The following is a 14461-nucleotide window of genomic DNA, read 5'->3' as shown; positions in this document are numbered from 1 at the left end:
AAGACATTTCATCTCATTCAGCTGCTGACGACAATCATTTTGGTAAGTGACAGGTGTCAGATCAGTGGAGGCATATTGAGAAATCACAGTTTGTTTGTAAAAGAGGGTGCTTATAAAATTCTTTTTTGACCTGTACCGTTATCTCATATTTTAGTAAGTCTATACTGTAGTCTCACATTTTAGTAAATGTTAACTGTAGATAAGTGCAGTCTGTAGCTCAGTCGTCCCTTCTCTTGATTGACCAGCTGCAAAGCTCAGTAAGATGCCAACTTCCATTGGTGACACATCAGGAGACTAGCAAGTTACATATTTAGCATTCTCTTCATTTATAGTTACTTCTGTGGTGGTAGTACTAGGATGGATAGGAGGTGTGCGTGCTGTGTGCAGATATAGGAGAATCTGGCTGCAGTTCACGAACAGCTGAAGATGCTTTTGACATGGTCAGCTATCTTCAGGCTGCTGCCTTTGGGTATAGTGGTGGCAGGGAAACTGGCACGTCACATAGGACACCTCATATGTCGCGTGTTTCGCCCATGGACTATGCTCCCGAGGGATGACATGACACCAGAGAATGCACTCTCAAAAACAGATTGCTGTGTCTCTTCTCTGAATTGATCATAGCACGGCTGACCATCATTTCAGCATTCGACACTGGTTTCTGTTAATCACAGCAAGGACACCACAAAACATGTTTTTGCATTTGAGGTGGAACAGTGTAATTTTAGCGCAACTTCCGTCTTGCGTTCAAAGAGAAATGGCATATTTTTAGTGCAATTTCCAGCTTAAATTCAAAGAGAAATTTTGTAATTTTTGTGCAATATTTACAGAGTGCTGTAGCACATTAGTGCAAATTAACTGACAGCCACTGACTTTTACTACTTCTCAGTATAATTCCCATGAATATTACTACACTTGCCCCAGTGATGATCTGTGCCTACTTATACCTGATGCAAAGAAGATTTTGTCTTGTTGTTTGAGCCACATAAAACGTGAAACCTGATGCAAAGAAGATTTTGTCTTGTTGTTTGAGCCACATAAAACATGAGAGATTCTTGAGGAGCAGTTGATGTGATGGGACCTTGGCCAAGTGGTCCTGTTCACTGACTGGCAATTTCAATGGCTCGGGCTCACGGGTTCATTTCCCGCTGGTACCATAGAGAGAGAGAGAGAGAGAGAGAGAGAGAGAGAGAGAGAGAGAGAGAGAGAGAGAGAGTGTGTGTGTGTGTGTGTGTGTGTGTGTGTGTTTCCCTTTGCAGTATTAAAGAATTAATTATGAAATTTAAATCTATTTAAACAGTTCAGTTGATATACATAAAATTAATATATTCACTTTAGTTATGATTACTATCCTTGTAGGACAAAAGGCTATTAATGGTGTTAAAAAAAGTGAGTATATGAGTAACTTTAGCATGGAAGTGTTTTCTGTAGATGATCCGCTAAAGAGGCCATTTTCTAGTAGATCCGTGTAGGAGAAAGTGAGATTTAAAGAGTTACATCTCCTCCAAATGTAAATCTAACAGGAAGGGTGGACTGAGGCTCACCGATTTGGCTCAAACTATGTGAGTAGATGCCCTTTTCAAGTTCCTGGAATATTTTACCTGAGTGGACCATAAGAAAAGGCGAAAGCTCTATAAAAATTTACATGTGGAGTGTGAGGGATTTTTGAGCAGTAATTTATATATTGGCTTGGTAGCACAGTGGTCAGGTGCACCAACTGCCAATTTGTTCGTACAGGTTCTGTTCAAATGCTACCATAACCATTTATTTTCCATACCTAAAAATGTTAAATGACTAATTATAAAATTTAAGTATATTTAAACAGTTCATTACGTAGATGAAAAATTAACGTATTCAATTTGTGATTACTGTCCCTCTAAGTCAAAAGTCCGTAATTGCACGTTGTATTCCATGAGTAACATTTTGCTAGAGCTGCCCCTGGTTAGTATAAAAATACCTTTTTTTACATTAATTTGTGTCTTTAATTACTGTATGTCTCTCATAGTTGGAGACGACTTTAAACTACTGAGTATAGACTGGGATATCTATGGATTGATTGTAATTGGTGTGGACAGGCAATTTTGAGAAATGCTATCAAACATGTCTTTCAAAAATGCATTGAGCAGCTAGTTTGATACCACATACACAATGCAAATGTTTTAGACCTTGTTGTTACAAAGAGGCCTGACCTTATTGGCAGCATCAGTATAGAGTCGGGGATTAGTGATCAAGATGTCATCATAGCAACAGCATTTACTAAAGTAAAATCTGTCAATAAGGTTAGAAGAGATTTTTGGTAAAAATAGCAGATAAACTTTTGTTAACATCCCACTTAGACTACCAAAGGACAAAATTTAGTTCCACTATTATGGACGTAGAGGAATTATGGGGAAAGTTTAAATTGATAGTAAATCTTTCTCTGAAGAAGTATGACACTAGGAAGTGGATTAAGCACAGTAAAGATCCTACTTTGTTTAGTGAGAAAATTGGAAAATGCTGAGCAAGCAGAGACTGTTGCATTCTTGATTCAAAATAGAACACGCAAATGATGACAGCCCAATATAGAAAAATTCATGCAATTTTAAAACGATAGATGGATGAAGCCGACAACAACCACCACTGTCATACCTCAGCAAAAGATCTTGCTGAGAACCCAAGAAAACTCTAGCCCTATGTAAAATCACTAAGTAGGTTGAAAGCTTCTATCCAGTCACCTGGTGACCAGTCTGATGTGCCAGTAGAAGACAGCCAAAAGAAAGCATAAAGTTTTAAATTTTACTTTTAAGAAATCATTCATGCAGGAGGATTGGACAGACATAATATTGTTTGGCTGTCACACAGACTTCCATATGGTGGACATATTAAAATGGATCCTTGGCAAAGAGAATTTCCTGAAAGAGTTGAAAACACACAAGTCGCCAAATCTGAATGGAATGTAGATTTGATTTCACAGACATTGGGCCCTTACTTAACTTGCATTTATCACAGATCTTTTGCCCAATGCAGAATCCCAAGTGACTGGAAAAAATCACAGATGACTCCTGTATATAAGAAGGGCAAAAGAATGGACCTGCCAGAAGTAACATCTGTTTGATGCAGAATTCTTGAACATTTTCTCAGTTTGAATATAATAAATTTCCTTGAGATGGAAGAGCTTCTGCCCACAAATCAGCACAATTTAGAAAGCATTCCTTGTGCGAAACTCAGCATGCCCCTTCACACTTTATATCCTGCAAACCCTGGATGAAGGGCAACGGGCAAATTCCATATTCCTACATTTCCTGAAAGCATTTCACATGATGTCCCCCTGCAGACTGTTAATGAAGGTCTGATCATATGGGCTAGGTTCCCGGATATGTGCGTGGCTCAAAGACTTCGTAAGTAATAGAATCCAGTACATTGTCTTTGATGAAGAGTGTTCATCAGAGACAAGTGTATCATTAGGAGTGGCACAAGGTAGTGTGATCTTATTCTCTATATACAGAAATGTCTGACAGACAGGGTAAGTAGCAGTCTGTAGCTGTTTGCTAATGATGCTGTGGTGTACAGGAAGATGTCGTCTTTGACTGATTGTCGAGGGATATGAGATGACGTCAACAAAGTTTCTAGTTTGTTTGAATGAATGACAGCTTGCTCTAAATGTAGAAAAATGTAAATTAATGCGGATGAGTAGGGAAAACAATCCCAGAATCAAATGCAGCATTAGTAGTGTGTTGCTTGGCACTGCCACATTGATTAAATATTTAGGCATAACATTGCAGAGCAATATGAAATGGAATGAGCATGTAAGGACAGTAGTAGGAAATGTGAATGGCCAACCTTGTGTTCTTGTGACAATTTTAGGAAAATGTAGCTCATCTATGAAGGAGATCGCTTATAAGATGGTGGTGGGACCCATTCTTGAGTTCTGCTAGTGTGTTTTGGATCCCCACCAGGTCAGAGAACACATTGAACCATTTCAGAGGTGTGCTGTTAGATTGTTACCAATAGGTTCAGTTGATATGTGAGTACTACAGAATCCCTGGAGGGAAAATGACATTCTTTTCCCAAAACAGTATGGAGAAAAATTAGAGAACTCGTATTTGTAGCTGACTGCAGAATGAAGGTAAATGCACCAACATATGTTTCCCATAATTAATATGCAGGTAAGATAAATTAGGGCTCATACGGAGACACATAGGCAGTTGTTTTTCCCTCACTCTATTTGTGAATGAGACAGCAAAGGAAATGTTTGTGGTAGTGATGCAAAGCGCACCTACAGCTGTGCACCGTGTGATGGCTTGCAGAGTATGTGTGCAGATGTTGATGTAGCTACTGAAATACTGCTTAAATGTGTATGTGACCAGTATTAAATCCAACAGATAGAGGACTTTGAAAGACTTCAAATGAGAGCTGCAGTGGTCAAAGGAAGAAAGATTGGATTTAATGTTCCGTCGACAACAAGGTCATTAGAGATGGAGCACAAGCTCAGAATGTGTCAAGGATGGGAAATGAAGTTGGCCGTGCCCTTTCAAAGGACCCATCCTATTGTGTGCATTAAGCGATTTAGGGAAATAACAGAAAAACTAAATATGGATGGCTGGATGCAGGTATGAACTGACATCCTCCTGTCCAGTGTGGTAACCACTGCAGCACCTCACTCGGTGTGGCCAAAGGGCTGTGGCACTGTTCGAAGGAGTCAGCAAAATGTGGACAAATCTTAGGACATAGACCATTAAATGATCTGCACAAATATTATAAAAATATGCCTAGAAAATTCGAGACTTTTCACCATGGAATCTGTGAATATTTTTCAGTCTCTTATACATCGCTCCCATGTTGCGCCCATTAAAACTAAGAAGCTTAAAATAAACTATTAACAGCTTCACAGAGGGATACAAGTAATCAGTTTTAGCACATATAATCTATGAATCGCACAGTAAACACAATGAAATAATAAGCACCAGCCTGAGAATGATTTATGCAGTATAAATTTAAGCATCAAATATATTTTTACGTAGGGATGTAAATCAGTTAGTTGACTTAATGTGTTTGAGTTTTCCTTGTGCTGTGAGATAGGTTGTTGTTCAGTGCTTGTAAGGAACCAATGAATGTAACTGTAAACTGGATATATGTGTAATACATTACTTAGAATTGTTGGCAATATGTTATTGTTTGTAGATAATTTTAAGTGGCATAATCAGCAGCTTCTTCAGTTCTTGTATTAATGTGCCTCTTACCTTTCGTGTGTAGAAAACGACTGCTCATCGAAGGTTTGATGATGACGTACCACCAGAAGTAAAACAAAGACGACTGATTGAAATGGTTTCTGCATTTCGTGATGAGGTTTACAAATTAAACCAAGAGAGAATTGGACAAGTTGAGCTTGTTTTAGTGGAAGGTGTAAGTATTTAACATTTTCTCAACAGTAAATGTCAATTATCTTACTAATCTGCTTTTCAATTGGTGTCTTAATATCAGATTATAACTTCACTGTGAAATCAGAACATAATTAAAGTTAATTTGACTGTTCAGGAAAGATGGAAAGTACAAAAGAGATCAGTACCTAAAGTACAATTTTTTTTTAGATTCGTATATGTTTAAGGCATGTCTTATCTTCCACTGTGTCTGCTGTTAGTTATTTATAGCATTTTCATTTGTACACATATGGTTTACCAGATTTGGATACTATTTGCTCTTTTCACACAAAGTAAAAGCAGGAAACATTGGGAAATGTGAAACATATTTCACTTGATCACTACATGACTAAAAAAGTTTAAGTGTGACCAGAAGTGATTCCTGTCTGTCGGTTTGTATTCTTGACCTCTTTTTCCTTCTGGAATTATTCAAATATGTTGTTACTTTCCATAAAATGAAATGCAGTTATGATCCAAGAGAAATTGTTTCATATCCATTGAATGAAAATCTTCAAATCCTGCCCAGTTGTCTCAATTTAATTTTTTCTAAATGCTTATAAGTGATAAATATATATTTCTTCAGCAGTGCTATGACTGACTTTTGCTTCCCCCTTTGCCAATTGGGGTGTTGTGATTTACAAGCACGATTTTGCTGTTAAATCCAGACAACAGCTGTGCATTTGTTTAGAGATTCAAATTTATCTAACCTTTGATCTGTAGACCAAATTTGCATGCCAGTTGACTGCTTCATCAGTTCACAATGGATACTAGTTGGAGTGTACTCTTAGTCTCAATGTGTGCAGTTACTAACATTATGAAATTACAATCTCATCATTAGAATTATTTTCATGTACTTTTATAATTCAGTGACTCGAATCAGTTTCAGAATGGATAGTAAAGTACCAGTATTGTCTGGGACAGATGTGAGTATTGACACTGTTTGAGATACGAGAAAAACCTATTCAGACTGACTGTTAAATCTAAAACAGTGTTTAAAGAGTGTGTGCCACAGAAATTACAGAATTGTTCATTTAAACCATTCCTTAATTCAGAGAAATAAGCTTCTCTTCCACACCAACTTAACAGTAACAAATAAGTAATGAGGCATTAATCTTAATACAAACGAAGGTCATTTCCCAGTTTCATGTACTTGTTCTTCAGATTTAAAATGAAATATTCTTAAGATTATGTTAAAACTGACTGGAATTAATTTACAGCAATGCTCTCAAGGTAGTGGGTTGTGCATTTTTCATTTGCCACACTAAGACATGAAAGGAAGACTAATTACATACAGTACTGAGTTTGACTGTTATTGATTCGAAACTTTAAAATTTTTCTCTCAGTTGCAGTGGAACCTCACATAGCGAGCATAATTCATTCCAGAATCTTACCCATAGCGCAAAACGCTTGTTAAGCGAAACAATTTATCCTCTATAAATTAATGTAAAATATGATAATGCACTCCATGCAGAAAAAGTACTAAAAGTTTTATCGTATTAATGCTATTTATTCAAAGCAGATTATGCATACAGTATTATGTACTTCATTATTCAAGATATGTAACTAATACTTTTTTACTAGAAGCTATCCATAGTCATTTGTTTCTGTCAACACTTCAACACTTGGTGAAAAAGTGACACAGCATTATCGACAAATACATTTGTAATATGCATAGTCGCTGCTTTATTGGGGTGATGATTTTCAATGTATGATGCAACCGATTACCATGCTTTCAGCATTTCTCTGACTGTGCCAGAAGATTGCTGCTTTGGTGTTACTGCTGCCTCCTCCTCCTCCTCCTCCTCCTCCTCCTCCTCTGAAGAAGAAGAAGAAGAAGAAGAAGAAGCCCTCTCCACAGCTTCCTTCTGTGAAATGCAGTGAAACTGCATAAGCTCTTTGGTGGCCATTTCTTGGCTGTGGTCTCCCACACTCTCATTGATATCATTGTTATCCATGTCTAGTCCCATGCTCTTGACCAAAGACAATCTCGTTTACTACATACTCCACAGGTAGTGACTCAAATGACTCAGTCACATTTAACAATGCACTTCAGCCAAAGCTGCTTCCAAGCAGAAGTGAAAGTTCTTTTTGAAACTCCTTCCCACACCTCTTAGGTCATCTTGACACAGGCAACAATGTTAAAGTGATATTTCCAAAACTCTCTGAGAGTGAGACTGTTTGCTTCAGTCAACTCAAAGCAGTGCTCGAAGAGTGCTTTAGCGTAGAGCTTCTTAAAGTTAGAAATAATGTCCTGGTCCATAGGCTAGAGTAATGGAATGGTATTGGGAGGCAGAAATTCGATCTGCTGTTACAAGGTAAGCTTTGGCACTTTTTCCAGAATAAATCCGTCTCATCAAAATTAAAAATCCTGTTGCAGCAGATAATCCTCAGAATCTATGAGTACCTTGAAGTTGCTGACAAAGTTCTCTGCAGGCTTTGTGTCAGAGCTGGCTGCTTCATTGTGCCTCACAATGCTGTGGATGCTGATTTTTCTCTTAAACTTCTTGAACCACTCACAGCTTCCCTTAAACACGTCTTCTGCTGCTGATGATCCTGGTGTTGTGTTAATGAGGTCGGCAAAAATCATTCTTGCCTGCTCACAAATGATGTTTTCATTAATAGTGGCCCATTGCAATTGATTTTCATTTATCTATATAAGGAGCAACCTTTTGACAACATCCAGAATACGAAACCACTGTTTAGGTACTCTTCTCACTCCCTTTGTGTCCTTGTTCTCTTGTTCTTGAGGATAGTGCAAATAGTTAACGTAGACCGATTGTAAGTGCATGTTAAATCAGCAGCACTCACATCACGTTCACATTTTTCAGTGATTTTACATTTCATTTCTAAGGTCATTTTCTTTCTCTTATGGTCATCTTCTTGGCCGCTTTATCTTTGGGCACATTTCTATGAAGGTTATCAAAATTGGCACACAAAAGCACACTGTGTGAACTGAAGTTTAGAAAAATGTGTGATCACAAGCAGTACTAAGATTGTAGCAGAAAGAGCACTAAACCCAGACAGAAGTATGTACTAAAGACGTTGTTCATATGCTGCTGCCGACAATGAAAGGTGTTCATATTCTTGAATGTTTCTCCACTGGATGTAAACGGCTGGTGAAGTCACACTACATTGTCGTCACTCGTTATGTGAAACATCGCTTGTTGAGCAAGTATTTTGTTTCGCTCGTTATGCGTGTTGTGCGTCATGGGAAGTGGTCGTTAAGCAAGGTTTCACTGTACTCTACTGTATCCTGCGACTAGGGTATGTCAGTGTGAGTGCGCCAAATGTAGTGTCGCCACTTGTGTGTACTTCAATCAGGAGCCAACTGCTTTAGTGTGGGCTGGCCACTAGGTGCCACCTGTATAAAGTGTGCACACGTCACGGTCTTCGCTGTGCTGCCTACTGGCGACTTGCACCTATATACACTTACAGAGCAGCACTGTGTCAGTCTCACCGTGTTCTTTTAGTTTGTACAGCTCACATCTCCTGTTGTGTTTATCACTTATGTTGCACCTTCTGTATGTCATTTTTTTCTTTACTTTCCTCCTTTCTTTTTTTAAATTTTTTTTAACAAAAATATGGCTTTATTCATAAACCTGTGAACAAAAATGGACATAAGCCTCTCATGAATTCACTCGTAACAAGACAAGCAGAGATTGTGCCATGTGCATGCTTTCTACAGGAGGCCAGCCCGTGCTGATACAGTTGGCAGTTGATTTAAGTACACACATGTGGAGACACTATACTTAGGACACACACACCCAAATGCACTAGTAGCAGGATACAACATACTCATGCTACTTTTTTCTGTTTTTTTTTCTTTTTTTAATCTTCCATGAAGTATCAAGTACTATCTGCATGCTCAGACTTATTTTCACATATTTACTCCATAATGTCCTCTTTCTTACTTCATGATACTTAATTACTTTAATGTATGCACTGTGTCTTTCATTCAGCACTCCAGCTATTGTTGTGGAGTTTCCAGTAACACTCTGTTCTGTGTATTTTGTCATGGTTGTTGCTTTCTGTACATGTTTTAAATGTAACGTATCCACCCTTATCATTCAGATTTTTCTCTTCGGTCATTTTAACTTAGACTGAATTTGATCAGCTTTGTGATATCCATTCAAGTTACTTTAATTATTTTTTATGAAGTCAATTTTAATAACCAGCTCATTTTGGTTACAGCCAAGTAAGAGGTCAGTGAAGAATTTAGCTGGAAGGAATGATGGAAATGTCAAAGTTATCTTTCCTGCTACAGAAATCCCTCAAAGCAAGATGTCATCACAGAGGAAACAGGTTGTGCCTGGTGACTACGTTGCAGTTTTGGTGAGTCAATACTTCATGGAAACTGCAAAGCAAATCTTAGATTTTAGTTCTTAAGAAATTCAGAAAACCACAGCCAGTTACTGATATTTTGTAACTCTCATTAACATTCTACAAATCAGAGTGTGGAATGTTAGATCCCTTAATTGTGCTGCGGGGTTAGAAAACTAGGTTGAAGTTAGATGTACTGCCTGCAGTGGCAGGCAGGACAGGTCTTATGGCCAGGTCAGTACAGGGTTACAATTATGTAATCAGGTAGCAGTAATGCAGAAAAGGTTTAATAATTTTAAAAAAAGAGAGAAATATGGGTAACCTACTATGAATGGTGTAGTGAACACATTATCATAGCAAAAATAGACACAAAACCAACACCCGCCACAAGTTTATATGGCAACAGCTATCTCTGTAGGTGGCGAACAGATTGAGAAAATGTATGATTAAATAAAAGAAATAATTCAGATAGGGAGAGGAAAATTCAGTTGTGCGGAGACTGAAATTTGATAGTAGCAAGAGTAAGAGAGAAAAAATAGTAAGAGAATATAGACTACAGGAAAGGAATGAAAGAGTGACCTGTCAGGTAGAATTTTGCATGGAGCATGATTTAATCATTGCTAAAAAGATGGTTTAAGAATCATGTGAGAAGGTTGTATTTGTGGAAGAACTAAAGACATGGTAAGGTTTCAGATTCGTTATATAATGGTAAGGCAGAGATTTTTAAGCTACATTTTAAACTATAAGAATTTTCCAGGGACAGATGTGGACTCCAACCCCAATTTATTAGGTATGAGCTGTAGATTAAAATTAAAGCAACTGCAAAAAGGTATGAAACTAAGGAGATGAGACTTGAATAATTTGAAAGAACCAGAGGCTGTTGGGAGTTTCAGAAAGAGGTAGGCAATGTTGCATTGAAACTGGGGAAGGAAATACAGTAGAAGATGAATGGGTAGCTTTGAAGGATGAAATAATGAAAGTAGATGATGATCACCTGGGCAAAAAGACAAGGACTAGGTGAACTCCTTGAATAACACAGGAGATACTGAATTCAATCAACAGAAGCAGAAAATATAAAAATGCAGGATTTACAGAAGAATGGAAAAATCTGTAGAAGCCATCCTCGTGGGTAATCTGTGTGGGTTTCAGAGAAATGTAGTAACATGCAAGATAATACTAACCTTGCAACTTCTCGTAGGAGATAGGTTAAAGAAAGGCAAACTCATCTCTATAGCATTTGTAGACTTAGAGACATTTTTTGATAGTGTTGACAGAAGCACACTTTTAGTTCATTACTAATCCACATATCATTTGAACAGTTTTTTTTATTGAAATGAAGTGGAACGAGTCAGTTTACAAGATGTGAATACATGATTAGTGTTAACATTAATGAACACATTATTTTTTAATCACACTCATGCAACTACCTCTTTTTAGAGGCTACTAGTTTTTAAATAGAAATTTGTCCATGGAAATTCAAGAAATGACTTTAGAATAGATTGATGTTGTTGTTGTGGTCTTCAGTCCTGAGATTGGTTTGATGCAGCTCTCCATGCTACTCTATCCTGTGCAAGCTTCTTCATCTCCCAGTACTTATTGCATCCTACATAATTCTGAATCTGCTTAGTGTATTCATCTCTTGATCTCCCTCTACGATTTTTACCCTCCACGCTTCCCTCCAGTCCTAAATTAGTGATCCCTTGATGCCTCAGAACATGGCCTACCAACTGGTCCCTTCTTTTTGTCAAGTTGTGCCACAAACTCCTCTTTTCCCCAATTCTATTCAGTACCTCCTCATTAGTTATGTGATCTACCTGTCTAATCTTCAGCATTCTTCTGTAGCACCACATTTCAAAAGCTTCTATTCTCTTCTTGTCCAAACTATTTATTGTCCATGTTTCACTTCCATACATGGCTCCACTCCATACAAATTCTTTCAGAAACGACTTCCTGACACTTAAATCTATACTCGATGTTAACAAATTTCTCTTCTTCAGAAATGCTTTCCTTGCCATTGCCAGTCTACATTTTATATCCTCTCCGTCATCAGTTATTTTGCTCCCTAAATAGCAAAACTCCTTTACTACTTTAATTGTCTCATTTACTAATCTAATTCCCTGTGCAGCACCCAACTTAATTCGACTACATTCCACTATCCTCGTTTTGCTTTTGTTGATGTTCATCTTATATCCTCTTTTCAAGACACTGTCCATTCCGTTCAGCTGCTCTTCCAAGTCCTTTGCTGTTTCTGACAGAATTAAAATGTCATCGGTGAACCTCAAAGTTTTTATTTCTTCTCCATGGATTTTAATACCTACTTCAAATTTTTCTTTTGTTTCCTTTACTGCTTGCTCAGTATACAGATTGAATAGCATCAGGGAGAGACTTCAACCCTGTCTCACTCCCTTCCCAACCACTGCTTCCCTTTCATGTCCCTCGACTCTTATAACTGCCATCGGGTTTCTGTACAAATTGTGAATAGCCTTTCGCTCCCTGTATTTTACCCCTGACACCTTCAGAATTTGAAAGAGAGTATTTCAGTCAACATTGTCAAAAGCTTTCTCTAAGTCTACAAATGCTAGAAATGTAGGTTTGCCTTTTCTTAATCTAGCTTCTAAAATAAGTCGTAGGGTCAGTATTGCCTCACGTGTTCCCATATTTCTATGGAATCCAAACTGATCTTCCCCGAGGTCAGCTTCTACCAGTTTTCCAATTCGTCTGTAAATAATTCGTGTTAGTATTTTGCAGCTGTGACTTATTAAACTGATAGTTTGGTAATTTTCACATCTGTCTTCACCTGTCTTGTACATCTTGCTCACCAAATGGTAGAGTTTTGTCAGGACTGGCTCTCCCAAAGCTGACAGTAGTTCTAATGGAATGTTGTCTACTCCCGGGCCCTTGTTTCGACTCAGGTCTTTCAGTGCTCTGTCTCTTCACGCAGTATCGTATCTCCCATTTCATCTTCATCTACATCCTCTTCCATTTCCATAATATTGTCCTCAAGTACATCGCCCTTGTATAGACCTTCTATATACTCCTTCCATCTTTCTGCTTTCCCCTCTTTGCTTAGAACTCGGTTTCCATCTGAGCTCTTGATATTCATACAAGTGGCTCACTTTTCTCCAAAGGTCTCTTTAATTTTCCTGTAGGCTGTATCTATCTTACCCCTAGTGTGATAAGCCTCTGCATCCTTACATTTGTCCTCTAGCCATGCCTGCTTAGCCATTTTGCACTTCCTGTCAAACTAATTTTTGAGACGTTTGTATTCCTTTTTGCCTGCTTCATTTACTGCATTTTTATATTTTCTCCTTTCATCAATTAAATTCAATATTTCTTCTGTTACCTAAGGATTTCTACTAGCCCTCATCTTTTTACCTACTTGATCCTCTGCTGCCTTCACTTCTTCATCCCTCAGAGCTACCCATTCGTCTTGTACTGTATTTCTTTCCCCCATTCCTGTCAATTGTTCCGTTATGCTTTCCCTGAAACTCTGTACAACCTCTGGTTTAGTCAGTTTATCCAGGTCCCATCTCCTTAAATTCCCACCTTTTTGCAATTTCTTCAGTTTTAATCTACAGTTCATAACCAACAGATTGTGGTCAGAGTCCACATCTGCCCCTGGAAATGTCTTAAAATTTAAAACCTGGTTCCTAAATCTCTGTTTTACCATTATATCTGATATCTTCTAGTATCTCCAAGTTTCTTCCATGTATACAACCTTCTTTTATGATTCTTGAACCAAGTGTTAGCTGTGATTAAGTTATGCTCTGTGCAAAATTCTACCAAACGGCTTCCTCTTTAATTTCTTACCCCCAATCCATATTCACCTACTATGTTTCCTTCTCTCCCTTTTCCTACTGTCGAATTCCAGGCACCCATGACTATTAAATTTTCATCTCCCTTCACTACCTGAATAATTTCTTTTATCTCATCATACATTTCATCAATTTCATCATCATCTGCAGAGCTAGTTGGCATATAAACTTGTACTACTGTGGTAGGCATGGGCTTCGTGTCTATCTTGGCCACAATAATGCGTTCACTATGCTGTTTGTAGTAGTTTGCCCGCACTCCTATTGTTTTATTCATTATTAAGCCTACTCCTGCATTACCCCTACTTGATTTTGTATTTATAACCCTGTATTCACCTGACCAAAAGTCTTATTCCTCCTGCCACGGAACTTCACTAATTCCCACTATATCTAACTTTAATCTATCCATTTCCCTTTTTAAATTTTCTAACCTACCTGCCCGATTAAGGGATATGACATTCCACACTCCTATCCGTAGAACGCCAGTTTTCTTTCTCTTGATAACGATGTCCTCGTGAGTAGTCTCCGCCCAGAGATCCGACTGGGGTACTATTTTACCTCTGGAATATTTTACCCAAGAGGACGCCATCATCATTTAACCATACAGTTAAGGTGCATGCCCTTGGGAAAAATTACGGCTGTAGTTTCCCCTTGCTTTCAGCCGTTCGCAGTACCAGCACAGCAAGGCCGTTTTGGTTAGTGTTAAAAGGCCAGATTAGTCAATCATCCAGACTGTTGCCCCTGCAACTACTGAAAAGGCTGCTGCCCCTCTTCAGGAACCACATGTTTGTCTGGCCTCTCAACAGATACCTCTCCGTTGTGGTTGCACCTACGGTACGGCCACCTGTATCGCTGAGGCACGCAAGCCTCCACACCAACGGCAAGGTCTATGGTTCATGATTAGATTAAAAACTGGTTTTGCTATCTGTCAGACAT

At 38.3% G+C, this 14461-nt stretch overlaps 1 protein-coding gene across 1 annotated transcript in view; it reads left to right on the top strand.

The window, feature by feature from the left end:
* The window catches only part of LOC124594784 (CDK5RAP1-like protein), a 130714-nt gene that overhangs the window by 78116 nt on the left and 38137 nt on the right, over window positions 1-14461 (top strand). The window contains exons 7-8 of the mRNA XM_047133191.1: window positions 5230-5379; window positions 9585-9725. Of these exons, the coding sequence (XP_046989147.1) occupies window positions 5230-5379; window positions 9585-9725 (291 nt within the window). The remainder of the gene's footprint in view (window positions 1-5229; window positions 5380-9584; window positions 9726-14461) is intronic.

Source organism: Schistocerca americana, chromosome 2 (genome assembly GCF_021461395.2).
Source record: "Schistocerca americana isolate TAMUIC-IGC-003095 chromosome 2, iqSchAmer2.1, whole genome shotgun sequence".
In the NCBI taxonomy this organism is placed as follows: Eukaryota; Metazoa; Arthropoda; class Insecta; order Orthoptera; family Acrididae; genus Schistocerca; species Schistocerca americana.
The sequence above is the reverse complement of the archived record's forward strand: the minus strand, read 5'-3'. Positions and strand labels throughout refer to the sequence as shown.